The sequence below is a fragment of the Carcharodon carcharias genome, chromosome 8, assembly GCF_017639515.1.
Source record: "Carcharodon carcharias isolate sCarCar2 chromosome 8, sCarCar2.pri, whole genome shotgun sequence".
In the NCBI taxonomy this organism is placed as follows: Eukaryota; Metazoa; Chordata; class Chondrichthyes; order Lamniformes; family Lamnidae; genus Carcharodon; species Carcharodon carcharias.
In genome coordinates, this window is record NC_054474.1 from 87,501,045 (window position 1) to 87,528,667 (window position 27,623).

The window sequence follows — 27,623 nt, forward strand, 5'->3', positions numbered from 1 at the left end:
GGTGCCAAGAAAATAGAGTTTCAGTTAATGAGTCTGAGCTAGATAAGACTGCATGGGGAGGATTTTCCCTTGTCGGGCGGGCTCGACGGGGGCAGTTGGAAAGTCAACTGATGCCCACGATCAGGGCTGGACCGTGATTTCATGCTAGTGGGCCAATTAAGGCCCACCCAGCGTGTAACCTGAAAGGCTGCGCCCAGCACTGTCTGTGTTGGAGGGGTAGAGGGAGGTGGGCAATCGCGAACTTCGCACATGCATGCAGGTGCGCACTGGAAAAGATCCCTGAGGCATAGAGCTGCCTCAGGGAGATGAGCAGTTTAAAACGTCAAAATAAAGATTTTAAAAACGTTATAAACATGTCCCCTCATGTGGACCTGTCACATGAGCAGGGACATGTTATAAATGAAATTTAAAATTAAAAAAAAAATTTTATTTGCTGTTGGAAGCCTCATCCCGCCCGTGGATGAGGTTTCCTAAAAAATGCAAAGGCCATTTGGCCTTTTCGCCTGCCTGACAACCGTAAGGTTGGATGGGCAGTGAAAAATTTCTTTCAATTATCTTTTTAATGGCCTTAGTAGGCCTTTTAATTATCAGCAGGTCTGTTGCCAAGTCCGACGCACACCTGCCGGCTGAAATATCGCGCGAGTGCGCGATGACGTCGGGGTGCTCGCCTGATGTCATTGTGCATCATTTTACGCTTGGTCAGGCTGGGCACATGCCTGTCTGACGAGCTAAAAATTCTGGCTCACGTGATTCACTGTGAATGTCAGGATTTGAAGAAGTGAGTGAGCTGTGATCTGCACTAGGTTGGTGGGAGAGGCCTATCGTCCCTTCCTCACAGGAGTGATCCCTGTCCTCTCCGCCAGCTTGGCTGACTCAGTAACGGCAATGATGTCGGCTGTCCCTCCCCTTGTCTACGATCTATCGCGCCTGTTGTGTGCCAGCTTGGCCTGTATGTAGAAGAAAGAAAGGTTTGTGATGAGAAGGAAGGGAGCAAAGGTTGGATGAATAACCTTGAAACTAGGCTAAAGGATGGATCAATAGAGAAGCAGTGGCAGACATTTAAGGGATATTTCAGAGTATTTAGGTTAAGTACATTCCTATTATAAAGATAAATTCTAAGGGGAGGACCAATCATCCGTGGTTAACTAAAGATGTTAAGGAAGGCATCAAACTTAAGGAAAAAGCATACAACTCTGCAAAGATGAGTGGCAGGACAGATGATAGGACAGAATATAAAGAACGGCAGAGAACGACTAAAGGTTAATCAGGAGAAAGAAATTGGAATTTGAGAGGAAGCTAGCTAGAAATGTAAAGATGGATAGCAAAAGGTTTTACAGGTATTTAAAAAGGGAAAGAGTAAGCAAAGTGGTTGTTGGTCCTCTAAAGAATGACAGTGAATTAATAGTAGATAATAAGGAAATGGCGGAAGAAATGAACAAATATTTTGCTTCTGTGTGCACTATAAAGGATACAAAAAACATTCCAGTAATAACTACAAATCAGGAGGTGAACGGGAGAAAGGAACTTGGTAAAATTGAAATCACTAGAGAAACGGTACTGAGCAAGTTGATGGAGCTGCGGGCTGGCAAGTCTCAGGGTCCCAATGGACTACATCCTAGGGTCTTAAAAGAGGTAGCTAATGAGGCAGTTGATGTGCTGGTGTTAATTTTTCAAAATTCACTAGATTCTGGAAAGATTCCATCAGATTGGAAAGTAGCAAATATAACCCCTCTATTCAAGAAGGGAGGGAGCCAGAAAACAGGAAACTATAGGCCAGTCAGCTTGAAGTCTATCATGAGGACGTTATTAGAATCGATCATTGAGGTTATAGCTGGGCACTTAGAAGAGCTAAGGCAATCGGGAAGAGTCAGCCTGGTCTTGTGAAAAGAAAATCATGATTAACCAATTTATTGGAGTTTTTTGAAGGAGTAACATGCACAGTGGATAACAGGGAACCTATGGATCCACTATACTTGGATTTCCATTAGGCATTTGATAAGGTGCCACATCAAAGATTATTACGGAAAATAAAAGTGCATGGTGTAGTGGGTAGTATATTGGCATGGATAAAGATTGGCTGGTGGGCAGAAAGCAGAGAGTATGCATAAATGAGTCTTTTTCTGATTGGTGGGATGTGTCGAGTGGAGTCCCTATTGGGGCTTCAACTCTTTACAATTTACATCAATGACTTAGATGAGGGGAGTGAAGACATGGCAGCTAAATTTGCAGATAACACAAAGATAGGTAGGAAAGTATGTTATGAAGAGGGCATGAGGAGGCTGCAGATGGATATAGATAGGTTGAGTGAGTGGGTAAAGATCTGGCAAATGGAATTTAATGTGGGAAAAGATAAAGTTGTTCACTTAGGCAAGAAGAACAAAAAAGCAGAGTATTACTTAAATGGAGAACAGCTGCATAATTCTGAGATGCAGAGGGATCTAGATATTCTAGTACATGAGTCACAAAAAGTATGCAGGTACAGCAAGTAATTAAGGCTAATGGAATGCTATCCTTTATTATGAGAGGAATTGAACATAAAAGTAAGGATGTTATGCTTCAGTTATACAGGATATTGGTGAGACCGCACCTCGAATACTGTGTGCAATTTTGGTCTCCTTATTTAAGGAAGGATATAAATGCATTGGAGGCGATTGATACCTGGAATGAATGGGTTGTCTTATGAGGAAAGGTTGCACAGACTGGGTTTGTTTCCACTGGAGTTTAGAAGAATGAGGGGTGATTTGACTGAAGTATACAAGACCCTGAACAGCCTTAACAAGGTGGATATCAAAAGGATGTTTCCTCTTGTGGGTGAGTCCAGAACTAGGGGGCACTGTTTTAAAATTAGGGGTCACCCTCTTGGGACAGAGATGAGGAGAATTTTTTTCTCTTGGGGTTGTGCGACTTTAGAATTCTCTGCCTCAGAAAGTGGTGGAGGTGGGGTTATTGAATATTTTTAAGGCAGAGGTAGATAGATGCTTGTTAAGCAAAGGAATCAAAGGTTATCGGGGGTAGATGGGAATGTGGAAATACGAAACACAAGAAGATCTTATTGAATGGCGGAGCAGGCTCGAGGGGCTGAATGGTGTACACCTGTTCCTATTTCTTATGTTCTTATTATGTTATTACGTTCCATGTTTGTGGTGAGCCCTCCCCAGAAGGGCCAGAGGATGGAGTGTGAGCAACATGATGGATGGGATGGTGGTAATGTGAAAGCCTCATTGAGAGAACGAGAATGTGTCCCCTGCTAATGGTTGCGTGAGATCCCTGAAGAGAGTAGCTGTTTGAGTGCATGATGCCATGATAAGAGTTTGATATTGGAGGGAGTTGAAGGATGACTTACCCTGATGGAGCAGATGAGATCATTCATCCTCTTCCTGCACTGGGTGGCATTTCAGGGGCAGTTGCCAGCCGTGCTGACTTGCTCCACGATGACCTCCCAACCTGGAGAGGTGAGGCTGTTGTGCTTCCTGCAGGCATCTCTGGGAAAGGCACATGCCTTTGTGCCTGCAGCCTCCTGATCAATTCCTGGAGGGCCTGCTGGGTGAAGTGGGGTGCTGCCTTCTTCAGGTTCTCAGCCTTCCTTTTCTCGCTGCCAGACATCTCTGGTGGGCTGGAGATAGCGAGATTGTATGTTGGACTGGCCTTTAAATATGGCGCCTGGACCTTCGAACTCACCAGCTGACAGCGGGCGGATGAATCAGTTCCAAACCTGCCGGGTGATTCGGACCGATACATGTCTTTGCATAATTAAAGACTCTCCAAGTGCAGAATCGAGCACGAATTCCCACTATTCTGGACAGTGGGGTGAATGCTTCCGAAACCGCCCACCACCACACTTAGTCTCATTTATGGAAAATTCTGCCCAGTGTTGCATTTGTTAAGTGGCATGGCAAAGCAATCCATGGTAATTGGTACATGTTTGCTACATTTTGAGGCACAGTAACAATTATTCAGGGAGATGTCTTGGCTCAACAGGTAACATCACTGTCACTGAGCCAGAAATTCTGGGACTTGTTGGGCTTGAAAGAAATGTGCATGATGCGGCCAAACAAGTTGACAATCAACCTGCTAATCCTTCTAAGAATCCCATGGTGGACAGTAAGAGCTGAAGAGGTTCCTGGTCAGCTTTATGTGGAGTGATACCCCTGCAGCTATAACCACTTGCCTCTCTAATAGGGAGAGATGCCTATGGTCCCTTTTGGGCTATGGTCAATAAAGAAAGGAAGAAACAGTTAGTCAATGTGGTTTGTAGATAGATTAATAGGCAACATTATTTTTTAAAAATTCATTCATGGGATGTAGGTGCCGCTGGCTAGGCCAGCATATCTTGCCCATCTCTAATTGCCCTTGTTCAGAGGGCATTTAAGAGTCAACCACATTGCCTAGCTGTGGATCTGGAGTCACACATAGGCCAGGCCAGGTAAGGATGGCAGATTTCCTTCCCTAAAGGACGTTGGTGAACCAGATGAGTTTTTACAGCAGTCGGCAATGTTTTCATGGTCATCATTAGACTTTTTTTTATTGAATTCAAATTTCAATATCTGCCATGGTGGGATTTGAACCTGGGTCCCCATTACCCTGGATCTCTGGATTACCAGCCCAGTGACAATACCACTACGCTCCTCAATATGCATTGCTATAGACATCAAATTGATGCACGTAAATATTTATGCCAGTTTGGGCCTTAAATTTTGAATGCAGCTAGTTACTCATTTTAATCACTCTTGATCCTTATGAGACATCATGTTCTTTTAAAAATGCATGATACAATAATACATTGCCTTAAAATATATCACATCGCTTGAATTTGTTACAATAAAAATACTTTCCCTTCTGGGACAAGGAGCTGGATCACACAGCCACACCCCTCCCTCCCATGGGCATGTTTTTGGTGGGGGGGCACATATAATATGAGGGGTGGGAAGCCCACCACCTTCCTGCCAACCCCTGAACTGAGCCTCATAACATGGTAGGTGGGTGTTTTTTCAGTCCATTGTGGAGTTTCACTTGGAGCTGGTGTACTTCGTCATTGTCTTTGTCCCTTCCGACATGGCGTGCTTGGCCAGTTCACTAGGCAGCAGCAGGCGCACAAAGATCTGGATCTCCTGGGAGCTGATGATGCTGCGCTTTATGTAATGGGCCAGGCGAGAAGCCTCACCCGCAATGCGCTCAAAAATATCGTTCACAAACAAGTTCATGATGCTCATAGCCTTGGAGAAGATGCCGGTGTCAAGGTGAACCTGCTTCATCATTTTGTAGATGTAGATGGAGTAACTCTCCTTGGCTCCCTTCTTGGGAGCTGGTTTCTTCTCAACAACCATCTTCAGTTTCTGGGTGCCCAGATCAGCAGCTTGCCCGTCATATGTAAATAATTAATTAAGGGTCAACTGAACTTCTTAACAAGCCAGTTGACCTGGATAATACACTGGCCTTGCCATAATATAGTTGGAGAAAGGGGCAAGTGGGCGGGAGTGGGCGAGCCAGAAAAAGTCCTAAAAACCGTGTCACCTAGTGAGCAACACAGCAAGAAGCTGGAGATGCTCAAGTGAGTGGACTTAAGGAACAAAAACAAAATTACTGGAAATGCTCAGCAGGTCTGCCAGCATCTGTGGAGAGGAATACAGTTAACATTTCGAATCTGCATGACTCTTCATCAGAACTAAGGAAATAGAGAAATGAGGTGAAATATAACGTGGTAGAGGGGGTGGGACAGGTAGATCTGGATAGAGGGCCAGTGATAGGTCGAAGCAAAGAAGAGATTGCCAAAGATGTCATAGACATAAGGACAAAGGGGTGTTGACGGTAGTGATATTATCTAAGGAATGTGCTCATGGGGACATTAAGAGTAGCAAGCAGGACAAACAAGTGACAGATGGCCCTGGTAGGGCTGTGGAGGGGGCAAGGGATCGAAATGGGCTAAAAGATGGAGATAAAACAATAGATCGAAATAAATTTAAAAATAGGTGGGAAAGGAAAAACATATGTTTTTTTAAATTATAAATTATTGGAAAAGGGAGGATCGGAAAGGGGGCGGGGATGGAGGAGAGAGTTCATGATCTGAAGTTGTTGAACTCAATATTAAGTCCGGAAGGCTGTAAAGTGACTAGTCGGAAGATGAGGTGCTGTTCCTCCAGTTTGCGCTGAGCTTCACTGGAATATTGCAGCAGGCCAAGGATGGACATGTGGGCATGAGAGCAGGGTGGTGTGTTGAAATGGCAAGCGACAGGGAGATCTGGGTCATGCTTGTGGACAGACTGAAAGTGTTCTGCAAAGCGGTCACCCAGTCTGTGTTTGGTCTCTCCAACATAGAGGAGACTGCATTGGGAGCAGCAAATGCAGTAGACTAAATTGAGGGAAGTGCAAGTGAAATGCTGCTTTACTTGAAAGGAGTATTTGGAACCTTGGACGGTGAGGAGAGGGGAAGTAAAGGGGCAGGTGTTGCACCTGCCTCCAATATTCTCCCTCCACCTCGACCCCTCCCTCTGGATTCTTACCTGTTCTTGATCTTTATATTGAGAAATGTTGGCGTGACATCAATCGTCTCAATTTCCCTCTCCTCTCACCCACTCTAACCTGTCACTCTCTGAACTCACTGCATTCCGTTCTCTCAGGTACAACCCTTACTTTGTCATCAAACCTGCTGACAAGGGTGGTGCTTTTGTTGTCTGCTGCACTGACCTCTACCTCACAGAGGCTGAGCGCCAACTCTCAGACACTTTCTCCTACCTCCACTGAACACCACCACTGAACATCAAGCCATTGTTTCTAGGACTGTCACTAACCTCATCTTCTCTGGAGATCTTCCCTCCACAGCTTCCAACCTGATAGTCTCCCAACCTTGGACGGCCCGCTTCTACCTCCTACCCAAAATCCACAAACAGGACTGTCCCGGCAGACCAATCGTGTCAGCATGTTCCTGCCACACGGAACTAAATTCTTGCTATCTTGACTCCATTCTCTCTCCCCTTATCCAGTCTCTTCCCAACTACATCCATGATTCCTCTCACGTCCTGCAGCATATCAACAATTTCCAGTTCCCTGGCCCCAACCACCGCCTCTTCAATATGGACATTCAATCCCTCTACACCTCCATCCCCCACCAGGATGGTCTGAGGGCTCTCCACTTCTTCCTCGAACAGAGGCCCGAACAATTCCCATCCACCGCTACTCTCCTCCATCTGGCTGAACTTGTTGTCTCACCGAACAATTGCTCATTAAACTCATCTCACTTCCTCCAAATAAAAGGTGTGGCTATGGGTACCTGCATGGGCCCCAGTTATGCCTGTCTTTTTATGGGGTATGTGGAACATTCCTTGTTCCAGCCCTACTCAGGCTCCCTCCCACAACTCTTTCTCCAGTACATCAATGACTGCTTTGGTGCCGCTTCATGCTCTCGTCTGGGCCTGGCAAAATTTATTAATTTTGCTTCCAATTTTCACCCCTCCATCATTTTCACGTGGTCCATCATTGACACTTCCCTCCCTTCCTTGACCTCTCTGTCTCAATTTCTGGTGATAGAATGTCCACAAATATCCATTACAAGCCTACCAACTCCCACAGCTACCTCGACTACAGCTCCTCACACCTTGCTTCCTGTAAGGACTCCATCCCATTCTCTCAGTTACTTCGCCTCCATCGCATCTGTTCTGATGATGCCACTTTCCAAAACAGTTCCTCTGACATGTCTTTCTTCTTCACTAACCAAGGTTTTCCACCCACGGTGGTTGACAGGGCCCTCAACCATGTCCGGCCCATCTCCCACGCATTCGCCCTCACACCTTCCTCTCCCTCCCAGAACCATGATAGGGTCCCCCTTGTCCTCACTTATCACCCACCAGCCTCTTCATTCAAAGGATCATCCTCTGCCATTTCTGCCAACTCCAGCATGATGCCACCACCAAACACATCTTCCCTTCATCACCCCCTGCCGACATTCTGCAGGGATACTTCCCTCCAGGACACCCTGGTCCATTCCTCTATCACCCCCTACACTTCAACCCCCTCCCACGGCACCTTGCCATGCAACTGCAGGAGGTGCAACACCTGCCCCTTTACTTCCCCCCTCCTCATTATCCAAGGACCCAAACACTCCTTTCAAGTGAAGCAGCACTTGGCTTGCACTTCCCTCAATTTAGTCTACTGCATTCACTGCTCCGAATGTGGTTTCCTCTACATTGGAGAGACCAAACGGAGACTGGGTGACCGATTTGCAGAACACTTTCGGTCTGTCTGCAAGCATAACCCAGACCTCCCTGTCGTTTGCCATTTCAACACACCACCCTGCTCTCATGCCCACATGTCCATCCTTGGCCTGCTGCAATTTTCCAGTGAAGCTCAGCGCAAACTGGAGGAACAGCACCACATATTCCGACTAGGCATTTTACAGCCTTCTGGACTGAATATTGAGTTCAACAACTTCAGATCATGAACTCTATCCTCCATCCCCACCCCCTTTCCGATCCCCCTTTTTCCAATAATTTATAATTTTAAAAAAAATGTTCTTTTCCCACCTATTTTTAAGTTTATTTCGATCTATTGTTTTATCTCCACCTTTTAGCCCATTTTGATCCCTTCCACCCACCCCACCCGGGCCATCTGTCACTTGCTTGTCCTGCTTGCTACTCTTAATGTCCCCATGAGCACATTCCTTAGATAATATCACCACCGTCAACACCCCTTTTTCCTTATGTCTATGACATCTTTGGCAATCTCTTCTTTGCCTCCACCTATCACTGGCCCTCTATCCAGCTCTACCTGTCCCACCCCCTCTACCAGCTTAAATTTAACCTCATTTCTCTATTTCCTTTGTTCTGATGAAGAGTTATACGGATTCGAAACGTTAACTGTATTCCTCTCCGCAGATGCTGTCAGACCTGCTGAGCTTTTCCAGCTATTTTTGTTTTTGTTTCAGATTTCTAGCATCCGCAGTATTTTGCTTTTATCTTAGTGGACTTAAGGAGTTGCCTTGCATAACTCCATCCTGACTATCGACCTCTCTGCATTTATTTGTACCACAACTTCACCTAATATGTAAACTTTGTTGATGATCTTTTTAAAATATGTCTGCATTGATTTAGAAACAATAGATGGTTCTGCTGCAATGACATCAACTTTTTATTTGAAAACTCCTTTATACATAATTGTAACACGTTCACAGAATTCTGAGGAAGAATTCTATCCTACCTAGAAAACTATTGGGAGGCATGTACAATAGTTTGAAATGCTGGGACAGGGAGTTAAACTGCATGATTTAAGCTGATGTTGAGTTGATCTTGCAGTATTTACATGAAAATTAGCTGTTTAAATTGAGTCTTAGATTTTAATCTGTCTTGTCATTAATAGTGTTCTTCTGAACCTGCATATTGTGAGGCTGCTAAATCCTATTTTTCAGGAACAAGTATCTCTGTCAGATTAAACAATTCATACCTTCACTAAAGCAGCGCGCTGCACAGTATTCCTTGCACACCAGACTCTGCCAAGAACACTTGCATATATAATATGTATGTATGTAGTTTACTCTTGCGGTACTATTTGGGACTGAGAGTCTACAAGCACCCAATATAGCTTTCAACATGACATTCAGCTATTTCAGGACAATGCATAGCATGTGCTGATCACTCATTATTTTCTTACTGTTTGAGGAAAGGCTGTAGAAACTTGTGCTTTTCAGCTTTGAAGAGGAGACTGATGAGTCATCTCATAGCAGTGAAAGATTGCAGAAGAATAATTCAGCACATTAACCTAATTGTGAGTTTGGGACATTAGGCACAAATTCAAACTGCTGAAAGGCACATTTAGGATTCAGGAAGTTGTTTTATTTTTTAGTTCAGTAGATTTATTTATAATGGCAAGTATAATTAAATAATTTCTGGCTCCAAACTGAATCAGAAACACAGTAAACCTTTGACAAAGGCAATGCCTGAACCATCGTGTAATGGACCAAAAATATTCTCTCAAAGTTAGATATCAGTGTTATTGCTGCAAAGAGTAATCAACACATTTAATTAATTGCTGATTAAAGTAATGGAGCCAAAACCTCTGGAATCGTTTAAGAAACAATTAGACAGTACAGGAGGATAGTGATAGGCCTACAGGGTCTTCAGGAAAATAGTATATCTTCTGTTTGGGCACATTTTGCAGCTGTATTTTACAGATGCACCATTTTGAGAGCATTTTCCCAAAGTCCGAACAAGATTAGAATAAGTTATTTCATTTAGCACTCAGTAGCTGTTTATTTAAGCATATTCTTCTTCCCCACGTCAGTCAACAGTCTAAGAATCCAAAGTGGTCGCTTGACTCAGACAGCTGTGCATGCCTGTCCACTACCTGGTAGGGTTCTTCAGTCTTTTTGAGAGGTGATTTGTCTTTTGTGGTAAGCGAGGAACTCGCTATTAAGGAAGCAGCAAGGGAAAGCCCCATGCTTACTTCTTCTCCATTGTTTACTGGTGCCCTATGTTATGCTTCTGCTTCATGTCTTGTTTCTGCCCCAAAACTTAACTTCTCTGTGGCTGAATGGATTAGAGTTACTGTGAATCCTGGATTGGCAACTTTTGAGTATTGTAAAAGATCCCCAAGTCATCAACTTCCCATCTTCACTCTTATGGGCATGGGTCTTATTCATTCCCTTCATCTTTCACAACAAAGTTGAAGCTTATTGAGGGAAACGCAAAAATGTTAAGAGATATTGACTTAACAACTCCAACAACTCATTGACACCAACACCCATCCAGGACCCTCCACCCCTGCCCGTTCATCTGTCCCCATCCCATCTTCTTATCCCAGCCCCGGCTGTGTTTTCATCATACCCTCTGACCTTCCCCTCCCTGATGCTGAACGTTCAGTGCTCAGCAAAGGAGTCAGTTTCGTACCCTTTCGCCCTCACCTCAATGAATTTCGGGCTCGGCATGATGCTGAACTCTTCTTCCGCCGCCTTCACCTCCATGCTCACTCCTTTGGGCAGGAGACTTCAACGGATACTTTTACCCACCTCCAATATTCTCCCTCTACCTGGAAGCCTCCCTCTGAATTTTCACCTGCTCTTGATCTTTTCATTGAGAACTGTTGGCATGACATCAGATGTCTCAATTTCTCTGCTCCTCTCACCCACTCTAACCTGTCTCTTTCTGAACTTGCTGCATTCCATTCTCTCAGGTACAACCCTGACTTTGTCATCAAACCCACTGACAAGGGTTGTGCTGTTGTCTGGCGCACTGACCTCTACCTCGCAGAGGCTGAGTGTCAACTCGCAGACACTTCCTCCTACCTCCCCCTGGACCATGACCCCACCACTGAACATCAAGCCACTGTTTCCAGGACTGTCACTGACCTCATCTCCTCTGGAGATCTTCCCTCCACAGCTTCCAACCTCATAGTCTCCCAACCTCGGACAGCCCGCTTCTACCTCCTACCCAAAATCCACAAACAGAACTGTCCCGGCAGACCAATTGTGTCAGCCTGTTCCTGCCACATGGAACTCATTTCTTACTATCTTGACTCCATTCTCTCTCCCCTTGTCCAGTCTCTTCCCACCTACATCCACGATTCCTCTCACGCCCTGCAGCATATCAACAATTTCCAGTTCCCTGGTCCCAACTGCCTTCTCTTCACCATGGATGTCCAATCCCTCTACACTTCCATCCCCGCACTGGGATGGTCTGAGGGCTCTCTGCTTCTTCCTCGAAGAGAGGCCCGAACAATCCCCATCCACCACTACTCTCCTCTGTCTGGCTGAACTTGTTCTCTCACTGAACAATTTCTTCTTAAACTCATCTCACTTCCTCCAAGTAAAAGGTGTAGCTATGGGTACCCACATGGGCCCCAGTTATGCCTGTCTTTTTATGGAGTATGTAGAACATTCCTTGTTCCAGTCCCACTCAGGCCCCCTTCCACAACTCTTTCTCCAGTACATCAATGACTGCTTTGGTGCCACTTCATGCTCGTCTGGTCCTGGAAAAATTTATTAATTTTGCTTCCAATTTTCACCCCTCCATCATTTTCACGTGGTCCATCACTGACACTTCCCTTCCCTTCCTTGACCTCTCAGTCTCAATTTCTGTTGATACACTGTCCACCAATATCCATTACAAGCCTACCGACTCCCACAGCTATCTCGACTACAACTCCTCACACCCTGCTTCCTGTAAGGACTCCAGCCCATTCTCTCAGTTCCTTTGCCTCTATCAAATCTGTTCTGATGATGCCACTTTCCAAAACAGTTCCCCTGACATGTCTTCCGTCTTCATTAACCAAGGTTTTCCAACCATGGTGATTGACAGGGCCCTCAACAGTGTCCGGCCCATCTCCCGTGCATCCGCCCTCACCTTCCTCTCCTTCCCAGAACCATGATAGGGTCCCCCTTGCCCTCACTTATTACCCCACCAGCCTCCGCATTCAAAGGCTCATCCTCCGCCATTTCTGCCAACTCCATCATGATGCCACCACCAAATACATCTTCCCTTCAGCACCCCTGGTGGCATTTTGCAGGGATCATTCCCTCCGGGACACCCTGGTCCACTCCTCCATCACCCCCTACACCTCCAGTCGCTCCCACGGCATCTTCCCATGCAACCACAGAAGGTGCAACACCTGCCCCTTTACTTCCCCTCTCTTCACTGTCCAAGGGTCCAAATACTCCTTTCAAGTGATGCAGCATTTCACTTGCATTTCCCTCAATTTAGTCTACTGCATTTGCTGCTCCCAATTTGGTTTCCACATTGGAGAGACGAATCGCAGACTGGGTGATCGCTTTGCAGAACACTTTCGGCCTGTCCACAAGCATGACCCAGACCTCCCTGTTGCTTGCCATTTCAACACACCACCCTGCTCTCATGCCCACATGTCCATCCTTGGCCTGTTGCAATGTTCCAGTGAAGCTCAATGCAAATTGGAGGAACAGCAGCTCATCTTCCGACTAGACACTTTACAGCCTTCCAGACTGAATATTGAATTCAACAACTTCAGATCATGAACTCTCTCCTCCTTCCCCACCCCCTTTCCTATACCCCTTTTTCCAATAATTTATATAGATTTTTCCGTTCCCACCTATTTCCATTACTTTTATATGTATTTCCATCCATTGTTTTATCTCCAGCTTTTAGCCTATTTCGATTCTGCCCCACCTCACCCCCACTAGGGCTACCTGTACCTTACTCGTCCTGATTTCCACCCTTAATGTCCCCATTAGCACATTTCTCTGCTAGTATCACCACCTTCAACATCTCTTTGTCCTTTTGTCTATGACATCTTTTGGTTATCTCCATCTATCACTGGCCCTCTATCCAGCTCTACCTGTCTCCCCCCCACCCCCCCTGCCAAACCAGCTTATATTTCACCTCTTTTCTATTTTTTCTTAGTTTTAATGAGGAGTCATTTGGACTCGAAACGTTAACTGCGTTCCTCTCCGCAGATGCTGCCAGACCTCCTGAGTTTTTCCAGGTATTTTTGTTTTTGTGTAAGAGATGTTGATTCGTGAGTTGTGTGTTTGGTGAAGTTGAAGAGTGTTGGTGTTGCAGGAGACAGTTTTTTAACTCTTTGGAAACTTCTGCATTAAAGGTATTAAAGATACTGGGGCAAAATAGCAAAGGAAGCACCTGTGTCTGAGGTGCCATTGCACCAGCTCTGTGAAACCTCAATATTTTTTGGGACTGGAAAGTGTGCAAAGACTAATTTCTGCCCAGGTATGGAAGTGTACTTGGGATGGATTGCTGACTTTCTGCCATCTACCTGCATCAAAGTGGGAGTGGAATCTGGGGGGAGGTGGGGTGGCTGGGGCATGAAGCTGGGGGAATTCATGGGTTTCTTTGGAAAATCCTATCCATTCTGCCCCAAAAAGGCTCAGCAGAACCCATGCTGGCCAAGAGCTGAATGTTCCTATAAATGTTTTGTATAGTGATACTCGGGACTGAGAAAAATTTGCCTGCTGCCTGCTGTACCTATTTCTATATGTGTTTGAATGTCATAGCCAACATTAGATGCTGGTTCTGAGAAAGCAATGTCGGTTAACCCAATAGGGACACCCGTTTATGGTATCACCTGATCCACTGAGCTTGTTGTGTGAACAATGAAAATTCCTAGCCCTGCTTGCATTACAAATTAGTTTATTTCATTCAGTTAATCTATCTGTTCGTGTGTAGAGCCAGTAATGAATAGGCAAACATATTTTATGATCCCATTGAGAGGGTCCAGTAAGCATTATTTGATTTCTCATAGTTCATACAGCTGATGAGATATTTTCCTCCCACCAGCAAATCAATTTTTTTCATCCTATCTCCTTCAGGCCAGTCTGGATGTTGAAGCTGTTCAGCTGTGACAGGCATCACAGGCAGTGATGCTGTAACAGTTTTTGAAGTGTGCTGCATTAATTGCACTTATTTTCTAGCATGTGTTGGACACATTTATCCCAACCGGTTGAAGATTTGATTTTTGACACTTTAGATGGAGCATTTTGCATTTCCCTGAGCGCCCCTGTGTGAGTGAGCATGTGCATGAGAGCCTGAGCATGCATTTGCTGGTGTTGACTGTCTATATGCACACAATCCAGAGACTGGTGAATCTTTGGAATTCATTGCCATAGAAGGCTGTGGAGGCCAGGTTATTGAGTGTATTTAAGACCGAGAAAGATAGGTTCTTGATTGGTAAGGGGATCAAAGGTTACGGGGAGAAGGCGGGAGAATGGGGTTGAGAAACTTATCAGCCATGATTGAATGGTGCAGCAGACTCGACAGGCCAAATGGCCTAATTTCTGCTCCTATGTCTTATGGTCTATGGTCTAATCATCTGCTATGGTGTTATCCACAGTGAGCCAGAGGTTTTGTAAGATGCATTATGTGAAGTGGTGTTAACTAAGGACCCTGACTTATCAATAGTGGGATCTGTCCTGGTTTCCATGAGCAAGTCCTGGGACCCCTGGAGGAGTAACCACAGTGCCAAAATGAGTTTTTAAGCTTTGGAAACATTGAGAATGGTATGCGATTAGGGAGCACTGGGAATGTACGATATGGATTTGTGAGCAGTGAATAGGTGTGGGAGGATACATGAAGAGGGATGTTAGCTGGACTTGGGAGCGGTCCCACAGCAGTGGGGGTTGTTGAGATCTGGCAGCAATGGGGCAAAATAGTCTAATTTATTTCCAAAGTGGAAGCACCCAGGAGAATGGAATTGCAAACTGCCTTTGTACTCTTTTAAACTATTAAGTATTTACTCCCTCAATCGTTCTCAGTAGGAAACCCACTGCTGCTTTCTCCGTCATCAAATAGCTCCAATCTTCGTTCTCGTCTTGGTTGAAACATGGCGAGTAACAAATTGCGAACCTTGTGGATCTAAAGAATTCTAATACATCAGAACCTACTTCCAGATCACTCAATGCCGAATGATACAGTTAGACATATTTTAATCAAACTTTTAATTGTCTGTGGTGGTAATTATAAGAAATGCAGTTTTTTAACAGTTATATTATCAATTATTCATACTGAGATCAAAGTCACTCAGATACAATTATACTAAAATAAGACAGTGCCAGCTTGGCTCCGCCAGTAGTCCTCTCACCTCTTGAAGTTGTTTGAAGTCTTAGTATGACTTCACTGCATAAATCATGCAGGCACTTGACTGCAGTACTAATGGAGTGTGCTGCACCTTCAGTATTGTCTTTCAGATATGCCGAGATACCTATCTCAGGTAGATGAAAATGATTCCATGTCACTGAAGAAGAGCAGGGAGTTTCCCATGTATCCTAGGGCACATTTCTCCATCAACCAGCATCCCCAACATATAGTCTATCTGGTCATGCTTGGGCATTGTCTATTGTGTTTGTTTTTAAAACACACTTTACTTCAGAAATAATCCATTGGTTACTTGTAACTTGAAAAGCGATAGTCTTACAATGTACACATTTTGGTAATTTATTGAAAAAGCTGATCCTCCTGTATTTTATTCTGTTGTATTAATCAGAATAAACCAAGTTTAATATTGAGTTCTGTTTAGGCATGTACAGTTGTTCATAAGTTGCATTCGGCATTTGTATCTTCTGGTCTTTGCCATGGTCCCAGGAGTCTGGACATGTAGCAGTGAGGAAGCTGCTAGAGGAAATGTGCTTTTGGAGGAAGTGTAATGTCACTGTTCCTTCACTGCTGCTGGGTCAAAATCTTGGAACTCCCTTCCTAACAGCACTTTGGGTGTACCTACACCACATGTACTTCAGTGGTTCAAGAAGGCAGCTCCCCACCAGATACTCAAGGGCAATTAGGGATAGGCAATAAATGCTGGCCTAGCCAGCGATGTCTACATTCCTTGAAAAGAATAAAAATAAAATTTGTTCATGGGATGTGGGCATCACTGGGAAAGCCAGCATTTATTGGTCAACCCTAATAATCCTAGAGAAGGTAGGTTGAGGCACCTTTTTGAACTGTTGCATTTCATCTGGTGTAGGTACACCAACAGTGCTGTTAAGGGATGAGTTCCAGGATTTTGACCCAGCGACAGTTAAAGAATGGTGATAAAGTTCCAAGTCAGGATGGTGTGTGACTTGGAGGGGATCTTGTGGGTGGTGATGTTCCAATGCACTTTCCTTCTAGGTGGAAAGATCACAGGTTTGGAAGGTGCTGCTGAAGGTGTCTAGGCTAGTTGCTGCAATACACCTTGAGCGTGGTACACACTGTTGCCACTGTGGACCAGTGGTGGAGGGAGTGAATGCTTAAGGTGGTGGATGAGGTGCCAATCAAGTGGGCTGCTTTGTCCTGGATGCTATGAAGCTTCTTGACTTTTGTCAGAGCTGTACTGATCCAGGCAAGTGAAGATTATTCCATCACACTCCTTACTCATGCCTTGTGGATCCTGCATAGGCTTTGAGGAGGTAGAAGGTGAGTTACTTTCCTAGACTTTGACTGGAGTACTTTTGACTATCAGAGTATTACCCTTGGGGAAATTGAATAAGTGGCAGATAATATAGATTGTACAGGGTCTGAAGAAGAAACAAGCTTATTGGACCAAATGGGCTTTTCTCTAACCATGCTTTCCCTCATATTCTATTTTGGACTTTGTACCACCATTCATGTTTGAGTGGACATTGCATTGTTCTTCAAAAACCCTCCTATTTATATATGGCACCTTTTATGTAGCAAGATATCCCAAAGCATTTCACAGAAGCATTATCAAGCAAAACAAGACACCGAGCCACATAAAGAGGTTATAGGATGTCCATAACGATAGCTTAAAATGTCTTAAAGGAGGAAAGAGAGACAGATATGTTTAGGAAGGGAAGCTCAGAGCTTAGGGCCTAGCAGCTGAAGGCATGGCCACCAATGGAGGGATGGAGGAAATTATGCACAAGAGGCCAGAATTGAAGGAATGCAGCATTTTGGAAGGGTTGCAGGGCTGGAAGAGCTTACAGAGTTAGGATGGGTTGATGCTGCGAAGAAATTTGAACACATGGATGAAAATTTTAAAATCGAGGCATTGTCGAATGGGAGCAAAAGTAGGTTATTGAGCACGAGTGTTGGTTGAACAGGACTCATTGTGAGTCAGGACATCAGCACTTAACCTGTTAAGATTTATTCATGAGACAACTTCTCAGCGGTTCGTGTTCGGAATATACAGCTCTGGATCCTGTACATGCTGGTTAACTATTTTAAAGCATCAATAGCTCTGTTAAAAGAGCGGCCAAAGAAATTTTATCAAAGCATTTTGGTTGGCCATTTTGCATTTTTGCAATTTCAACAGCCATATTTTTAATTGAATAACAGTTGGAAGAACATTCCAAACTCCTGAAGAAGATTCATATGGACTCCAAGTATTAACTCTGTTTCTCTGTCCACAGGTGCTGTCAGATTTGTTGAGTTCTTCCAAAACTTTAAGTTTTTATTTCAGATCTCCAACACCTGCAGCATTTTGCTTTTATATTATTGTATCAAAGCCATGTTGTTTGTCTTAATTAAAATTTACCCATGTGTAACTCCATGCCAAATGACTCCCACTTAGCAGATATAGGCAGGCTTCCCCCCTCCTGGCACTCCAACCCAAGCACAGTTATAACATGCCTTTAAGGGAATGCAGCTTGCCTTTCACTAGAAAGGAAGTGTGTCATGTGACCCTGTTTTAGTTTCAGTTTTGCATTCAGCAGAGTACACACACAGTTCCGTAGCTCTGATGTCTTCGAGCTTTATGCCTCTGTATAAATGTCCCCATGTGCCTAGTCTCAATAAATGAACCAACAATGTGTTTGCACAATCCCTTATGAGCGATTGATGCCTTTATATCATTATAGCACACACAACATGGTATGCAACAGTGGTTCCTTCTAAACAACATGGTACTCAGCCTAGCAGCAAGATTCAGTACAGGTATGAGGTGGTGAACAGTCTTAGATCATGCTACATGGCATGAGACGACCCTCGACATTTTGGTCAGACCGCAATGAAGGCATAGTGATGGAGATTTTGAAATCTCAGTGTGGTGACTGCGCAAAAAAGCTTTGGAGACACAGTGCTGGGATAGTGCTCAAATAAAAAGCTGGTAAGCCGGTGGATACCTTGTGGCGAGTGAGACAGCACATTGAGAGGACCAGCAACAGGTTAGCTCAGTCAGGAAAGGTGAGTGACCAGGGTGTGCGCCGGATCAATAGCGAACGAAGGAGAGTCAAGCAAAAAAAAAACAAAATCTCATAAAAATTGGGCCATTATAATGGATGCAGCTTCAGAAAAGTGCTCAAAAACAGCTACAGTGACATTCATCACAGGTACTGTAGAAGAAGGAAGGTCAAAGGGATATTGTCAGAATGCCCACAAATTTCCTCAGTTTCAATTGGGATGCATCTGACCTACTATGCAAATTCAAAATTTTTAAACAGCGGACAAGAATTATGGTTTTGTGATTCGGGTGTGTCTGAACCAGAAAAGTAAGCTGTAAAAATTTGCCTAGCAATTGGAAATGAAGGTCTACACAGGCTGAACATGTCAGGATTAACAGCAGAAGAGCTAAATGATCCCTAAAAGATATAGACTACATTGGAAGACTGCTTCAGAATCAGGTTTAACTTCCATATTCATCGACTAGATTTCATGTCTTTTGAAAACAGCCTACAGAATTTATAGACCATTTGGTCAACAAATGCAAAGAAAAGGGTGCGTACTGAGATTTTTTTCAAATGCAGAGCTAGGAGACTGAATTCAAAAACAAAAACAGAATTACCTGGAAAAACTCAGCAGGTCTGGCAGCATCGGCGGAGAAGAAAAGAGATGATGTTTCGAGTCCTCGTGACCCTTCGACAGAACTTGAGTTCGAGTCCAAGAAAGAGTTGAAATTGTTGAGTTAGTGATCACATCAACTCCCATGGAAGTGTTCAAGAAAGATCTGCTAGACAAGCCCAAAATGTCTATCATTGAAGAGCTAATCAAGGATGGATGTAAGTACAAAGTGATTCTCACAGGTCGACAGATCTTACAAGTCCTATTCAAACCCAATTATTCATGCACTTACCAACACACCTAAACCTAGCAAGACATATGGAAGGTGTGGCCTTCTGATGCACCAAGGAAATGGCCAGCTTTTCATCAATTCTGCAAAGCATGTGGCAGAAAGGGCCATTGGCAGCAGCAGTGCACTAGAGCAAAGGCTGATCCAACGACAAAGAGCCATTCACTGATCCAAACAGACCCCTACATAACAGGTACCTTCAAGCAATAAGAATGACCATCCAGTATCCCATCAGAGACGTAAATCTGAGGGGGGAAATGACAAATCAGAAAATGATGATGAGCAGAATTGTCCCAGATTTGCACTAAGTGCGGTAGTGGGTCGGAAAAATGACATTTTACCTGTCGAACGTAATGGCGGGTTTCCGCGCCATATTGTCCCAAACCTGCCGCATTAATTATGCATTCCCAGGAACATACAGTTTCGATGGTGGGTAGAGGTTTGTGAGATCCCACAGAGGTCACCTGTGGAGCCCTGAAAGGTGCCACTGGCATAGAGATTGAGCACCACGGTCACTTTCACAGCCACTGGCCGTGGATGCCCTCCATGTCCACGTGGCACCAAATCCTGCAGTAGGTGGCACATGTGACCACCCAGTTCCCTGGACATGCGCAGTCTTTGGCGACACTGGTTCTCGGTCATCTGCAGGAATGAAAGGTGGTGTCTTTAGACCCTGCGTCTAGCTAGGCACTGCCCAGCGACAGCTCACTGTGGCTCTTCTGCAGCGTGTGTGGGAGCCCCAGCCGCCCCTTCTTCCTGAGGGTTCTGTACCTGCTTCAGTGCAGCCAGGTGCCTCGGCCGCTCTCTTCTCCATTGGCTTCACTCTCTGTACGTAACGAGGCATACAGATAGTTCCATGCTCCTGATGTCCTCCTCCTGCAGGATGAAAGGGAGAGATGTGTGGGTCAGCTTGGGCTTTCCAAGAACCTCTCTTGGTTAAGCCTAAAGAACCCTTAACGCTTCTCGGAGAATGCTGGCCACCACTTGGATGGCCAGAGTTTAGTGCGCTGTATGGCAGCCTAAAACCCCACCCACCTCCACCCCACTCCACTTGACCGATTGATGTCAGCTTTGCCCACTGGACTGCATAATGTGTTCTCAGCTCAGGTGCAGGCATTCTCCTAACTCGCACTGCAAGGCTGCACCGTTAGCTTGAACCATGGGGAAGACTGGTCCAAACCGGGATGATGACATTGCGAGGAGCTGTAAGCACCTCCGCCAGTGACTGCTCCATGGCCAGCTTTAGCAAGGAGATTGTACAACGTGCCCAGTCATCCAACTATTCTGCAGTCCACTAAAATACTCATTAGTTTGCAGTCTGTACCCAAGGGGTGAAAAACTCTGGAGCGCTTGCTGGCATTTTCATGCCTCTGTGTTGCCTGAGTGGACAGATAAGCCAGAGACCCGACTCCACGCTTGTCAATGTGGCTGCTTCCGAACAGTCTTTGGTGCAGAGGAATGGTCACTTTATACAATATTTCTCTGATGTGTAGCTGCTCCCCTCCCCCAACCCCACCCAGCACATGCTTGTGCATTACCTTCAGCCTACCTGGGGGCAGTACCCCCCCCCCCCCCACCCTCAAATTACCTCAACCTTGAAATCCAACAGGCGACCTTTGTGAGCGTAGCATAACATTACTGTGCGCTCACCTCCGAGTTCCCCTCAAAGTGTAGCCCGCTAAGTGCTGTTGTGAAACATACAATCACGCGGACATGAACGGGCGATCCAGCGTTGGGGGATGATTCCGACGTGCTGGCCTTATAATGATGTGCAGATGTATTACAATGAGGTTCCCGACGTCTGATGGCGTCGGCAAACATGACCTGCCATCGACGGGCTGAGCAGACAATTGCAAACTGGTTTCATGGTGTTGTGAAACTGATTTTAGGCCTTCTCGCTGACGAACATGATCAATGTCAGCGGGCAGGGAAAATTCTGCCCAATGATGTGCACGACAAGACGAAGAGCGTTGAACACATGTTTCACGCAGTCAATCTAGTGGAGAACATAGATGTCATCACACCGTCCAGTGTTTACCTGCCCTAAGAAAGTTGGTAGTTATTTGTTATTGGCCAAGATTGACATGGGGGCAGGTGCCTACATACTACGACTGCGAATTCTAAAATACATGTATCCACAGACGTGAAAGGCCATGATGAAACCTACTATTGCGAAACTTTGTGTAAACAGTTCACTAATTCCATGTTCAGGCTCCATAGCCCTGGACTGCAAGTACAATCAATCCTCCTGGGTGTCACAGATGTTCTATATTGTGGAGACTAAAGGCCTAGCAATCGCGGGTCTACCGGCATGCTTTGACCTTACACTAGTGACAACCCATGGTTGTCAGTCAGACCTCACACAACAGATCAACCTCAGAAACAACTCCTATCACCTCAGTTCATGACCATAATATTTTGACGAAATTGGCAGTTTCAAGGGAGTTGTGACATTACACTTGCAGTAGAATAAAAGTCCGTCCATTGATCTGGTACATTTTGCGCAATGCAAATGCTAGCAGCTACAAGAAGAAACGGCAAGAGATTCTGCACTACAGAAACTGCCATATTGTTTGTTTTAGATAATTTTTTAATTACCTGTAACTCCAGGTCAAAATACTCCCACTTGTCAGATATATGCAGGCTTTCCCCTCCTGGTACTCCAACCCAAACATGTTTTCAGCACCATGCCACTACAAGCTGTTGGAAACGGTGACAGGGTTGCCAGGTTTTCAGGGAAAGGGATACCAAGACCCTTTCTAGAAAGAGTGGAAATCACCATGGTAATGCAAATGGTGATGGGAGTCCAATGGAAAATTGGCACTAGTAGTAAATAACAGTTGTAGAATTTTATTCTCTGCCTTTACCAGTCCCTGAATAAGATTGTCAAATTGTAATTCTGGAGTTATCAGTTAACCTGGCAGCAAATGCTGTGTCTTTAAGGATAACAGATCAATGCCAGATAACCAAGGGCAGACTGACATTAATTGCAACCAGAGGAAACAGGACCTTTAGACACAAGATGGCTAATTTGTTGCCATGCCAGCAGTTTTAGCCTCTTGATCAATTCATGATCTGGATTTCATTGTGCAGTGGGACCTACCTCTCCAAACCTTCCTCCCAAATTTTGCCTGTACTTTGGGGCTTCTGAGGGACCTCTGAACTTGCTGCAGGGAAGCATTACACAGCCTGTCGCCAGATATTTATTCCTGTCTACACCGCACAAATATGTCATTTCACATTATTGGCACTGAACTCATCAATGACGGGCATTTATACTTATGAAGAATTTCTGTTGTGCATAGCGTGTGGGAATTTGCAGGAGGTTTAGCTGAACTGAACAGCTAAATTGCAGATATGAAAGAAGTGTGGAATATTTGATCCCAGAGATTTAAGGCAAATGTGGTTTGAATTTGGAGTTTGTACCACGCAGACTATGTCTGTGGAAATAATAGAAGTTAAGACTGACTCCGACACGTCCTGTAATAGTCATGAGAAATAGCAGTTCCTCTACTGTGCCTGAGCTAGGTTCAGACTCAGAGTCAAAAGGATTTTTGAATTTGTTGTATTCTAGGTTGTAATTCTGTACTGTGTATGGAGTCAGTGGTTAATGGGTAGTTCTGCCAATTATACTGCACTTTCCCTTTGTCCCAGCAGAAAATCTGTCCCTACACTTGAGGAAAAGGCAAGGCCCAATTTGGGAAAAATAGTGGCCTAATTTTTCGACTAGATCTTATATTAATGCCCAGTGCTATTCCATAGAAAGTAAGCATGTTAACACCACCATTAAAATAAGCCCAATTGGAAAATGTGGTCTGCAGTGTCTTACTAGATGGTGGAAAATTTTGTCTCATAATTCAAATCACACGTTCCTTATTTACTTTTTGCACTTGCCTACAGAAGCTAACTGCATTCACAGTGTTCCTGTTGGTACTGTCTGTGTGCATTGACTTTCACACAGGAAGTCAGTTTCATAGCAGTGTGCCTTTTAATATTCTGTTTGGTTTCATGCATTTATTGAGGAGGGTCTGGTGTCTATCCAACACCCTGATGGCAAATTAAAGGAGATAATATTCTGGGGGATGAGCAGCAGGCTTTCTGCCCACAGAAGGCTGTTGCAGGCTCCTCCATCTTTGTTTTCCAGTTTGAGCAGTAATGAAGAAAGGGTTTACTGAACTTAATTCCGGTCTAACATGATGCAGCAATGTGCCTTGCACTAAAATGTGTCTTCACATCACTTACACACTCCAGTGGTGAAGTTTGGCCATACATACAGGCAAAACCCTGCAGTCAGCTCCTGATGTGTTGTTAACTGGGTGGCAGGAAGTTCCCCTCTAAGCCACGCACTGTCCTGGCTTGGAAATATATCACCCTTTCTTCACTGTCACCAGGTCATAAACCTGGAACTCCCTTCCTAACAGCACTGTGGGTGTACCTACACTATATGGACTGCAGTGGTTCAAGAAAGCGGCTCACCACCACCTTCTTAAGAGCAATTAGGGACTGGCCTTCTCAACAATGCTCACATCCCAAGAAAGGATTTTTAAAATCTAATCTGTGTTCCCACACTTAATCGATATCCTGTGACCCCTGCTGGGTGTAGGAGTATGTGGACAAAATTAGGATTGGCTGCGATGTCCCTCTGGGTGGAATAGCCAGCCATTAATCATGGCCCACATATGAGAAATGACGTTGACCCAGAAAACTGGATCTCAGCTTTGTTTGTAAGGGGGAAGGGAGAGGGAATATGGAAGGATCCTTTAGCCTGTATTCCTACGACTGAGTTTTGAGAAAATGTTTTGTTACAGATGCTGAAACGTAGTTTCCACATTCAGCCAATCTGTCACAGCATTTCATTCAGGACTTTGGAGTGGAGTAGTGCTGAGGCACAAAGGCTCTGCCATCTCCCAGCTCTTCCTCATTACCATATGAATTGCTTTCAATTTACCACATCTCTGTCTGTGAAAAAAGATGTGGGGAAGAAGGATTGCATTGTAAGGCAAAATTTTGGGGCTTTTTTTTTAAAAAAAGCTCAGGTCCATTATCTCTCCAGAAACGAGCAGGTATGTGACCGTGACCAGTTCTGCAACTGAAATGAATTTTTATTGCTATCTGTAGTATTATATTCGCTGTGAGAGCTGTGTCCCACCCAAATGTGCTGTTAATATCGCAATATGTGTATAGTTAATAAATTTGTTTAATAATGAGGTACAGGAGATTGAGCTGTAATTACAGGCAAGCAGATGTGTAAGACTGGTCTGCTGTCAGCCTGTGGGGATATATGCCCTTGAATTTTGTGTCTCATTGCCGTAGCACTACTGGGAAATTGCAGAATTCAAATTTCCTCCTAGATTTTAATAAATATTATAAATATTCTAAAGCTGTTTTATTCTGTAAGCAGGAAGAGTGATGATTAGGCAGAACAGATGGCCAGATGTAATCCGTAGAGAAGAGAAATGGCTAGAAAATGTCAACACAATTCATTCATATGTAGGCCCGCAGGCACAGTGGGTGGTAATTATTTTTAACTGGTAGACCATGTAATATATTTGGTACATGATAGGAAGAAGTGATCTTTTTATACTTCTTGTGTACTATACTTACTTTTGTTCTCACTGTTCTGGGGCATAATAGGTATTGTTTTAAAAAATAAGCTAAAGACGAGTCTTTAATGATACATCTTAGTGAACTGTTAAGAGTAATGAGGTTTGAGCTAGTATGGGCTGGGTACTTATTTTCATGTTTTCCTGCAGGGGGACTCTTCCTGAGAAACTAACTACAGTACACCAATATTATCAGAAAATAGTTTGGTATCGATTTTAAAAGTCATTTTCAGCTATTTAAAATTTGCTTCCTCAAGACTGTGGACCAGATGCTGACTAAAATGATTACTTTTGCTGAAAAATTTCAGCTATGTTAATCAAAATAAACCAAGTTACCTCTCCTAAATAGATCAAAGGATACTTTTAAAACAATTTTTCAAAAAAAATTACAATCTAAAATACTGCCCAATTCACTGATTCATGGCAGACCTTGAATGGGATTTTCCGACGCCCTCCGCTGGCGGGACTGGAAAATCTTGGCCCTTATATTTGGTGATATGCATATGAGTTTCAGCTGAAACTTGAGGTGGAATAAAAGTACTTCCAATTTTGGTTACAATTGGGTTGATGTATGCATCAAAAACAGAAGCTCTGCCCCCAGTTGTTTCCAAACTAATATTTCAGGTCCTAAAGGGGGCCGTGAGGAAGTTTGAGAAGGTCTGCATTTTTCCTATTTACTAACTTGCTCGCACATAGCCTTTGCTGCTCTACAACAATAAAAATATAAATATATCTTGCAGGAATATACAGGTGGTCGTGAAGTCTTTGTAAAGAAAAGAGATTAGTTTTGGACATATTTCTTCAGTTCTGATGAAGTGTGCAAAACTAATGCACTTTTTCTCTTTACACTTGCTGATTGATTTGCTATATATATCCAACATTTTTAGTTTTATTTCAGATTTACAATGTTTATTATATTTTGAAATATATATTTCTGCAACACTACCACTGTTTTTCTTTGGGGATCTGACGTTAGCTATTAGAAGTGAAGACTGGAGTTCCCTGTCGATGTGGTGGTATTTGCAGGGGATTTCTGCAAGTACATCAATATTCACAAGGAGTCCACCGCACAGAAAGGTTTGAAAGTGTAGAAGAATTGGTGCCTTATTGAATAAAAATATATTTAAAAATTCATGGATGGCAGCAAAAGTTATTAAAATGTGAGTTTTGCTTCACAGAATAAAATGTAATTAGTTTTTTAAAAAAGTTTCCATATCTCCTTTGCACTTAAAGCGATGCTTCTTCAAGTTCACTGCTGTGGCAAAGAATTAGTTACAGAAGGTTCCAGGATCACTTTGGGCTCATTTCTTTGAACCCACTGAGTAGAATCGCTTTGCGCTTATGACTCTCAAGAATAATGCAAATCCTGCTGGATTTGCACATGTCCCTCTGGGTTCTACCAGCCCTTTAAGGCACCGTAATAAATAGCTTATTAAAGTAAAGATAATCTGGTTGTTTGGCCAGTGGACATTAATCCCCTGTAGAGGTCTACCGTCTAAGAATTTAATTTAAATTTCAAAATTACTTGCATATGTGATCTTAAAGGGATCAAAACTACCGATGGCTACAATGCAGGATGTAGAGTTTATTTTGAGGTAATTAATTCTCCCATCCATCTCTTCAGGCCTTAATGAACATTCTGACCCTAATTTCCACATGGGATCTTTGTGTTTGTTACAATTACACAGGGATTGCTGAATATATTATTTGATAAGTAATAGATTTGGAATTAATTTTTATCAGGCTGTTTGTACCCTTTCTTTGTCTCTTGCTCTGTCTCCCATATTCTCTCTGAAGGGTACAGATCATGACTTCCTTGGATAACTAAGTGTACGCATTGCGAATCACTGGAAAGTGGGGCCCTTAGACTTGAAGGCATCCTTGAGGGGCTCTCAAGGGTCCATAGTTTGCACAGGCAGTTCAGGGACATTACTAGTGAGGTTTGGACTGAGATTAACAGTAAACAGTGTTTGAGTGCAAAGCAAATCTTTGATAGAGTTTCTGCTTGAATAAACAAATGCCACAGTGAAATGTAAACAAAAACTTGCATTTGTTTGGCACTTTATATGGAAAAGCATCCCAAGGCACCTCAGAGACAAAAGTGATAGCTCAACCAAAGGGGTTATTAGGAAGGGCTTCCAGTAGTTTGGTCAAAGGTGGGTTTTAAGGACGGTTTGAAAGGAGGAGTGGGAGATAGAAGGATTCAGGGAGGGAATTTCAGCCACTAACAGTGGGTGGGATGAAAGCAAGGTGAAGGAATGAAGTGTGGGAATCGAAGAACAGAGTTAGGAAGGTGTGAGAATGAAGAAGAAAGAGTTGTAAAAGGATTGGATGTTTGGCCACGTTGCAGAGATAGGACCATGAAGAGTTTAAGCAGAGGCTGAGAATTTTAAATTGATGACTTCGGAGGACAAGAGATTGATGCAGGAGGATGGGGGTCATGGCTGAGTGGGACTTGGTTAGAGATAGGATATGGGCAGCAGAATTTTTCATGAGCTGAAATTTAGGCCAGAATCTTCTGCTCTGGTGTTTAAGTTTGGTGGCGGGTGCGGA

The 27,623-nt window shown here is 44.0% G+C and overlaps 2 protein-coding genes across 7 annotated transcripts in view; one reads left to right on the forward strand and one right to left on the reverse strand.

Moving 5' to 3' along the window:
• The window catches only part of LOC121281137 (janus kinase and microtubule-interacting protein 2-like), a 294,067-nt gene that overhangs the window by 51,036 nt on the left and 215,408 nt on the right, over positions 1-27,623 (forward strand). The gene's annotated exons all lie outside the window — the stretch shown is intronic.
• LOC121281459 (histone H2B 7-like) lies at positions 5,007-5,324 on the reverse strand. The gene has a single exon (XM_041194406.1). It carries the CDS (start codon positions 5,322-5,324, stop codon positions 5,007-5,009), a length of 318 nt encoding a protein of 105 aa, XP_041050340.1.

Excerpts from the sequence above, each read along its gene's own strand:
- LOC121281459 (XM_041194406.1), bottom strand. The coding sequence starts at position 5,324 with ATGGTTGTTGAGAAGAAACCAGCTCCCAAGAAGGGAGCCAAGGAGAGT.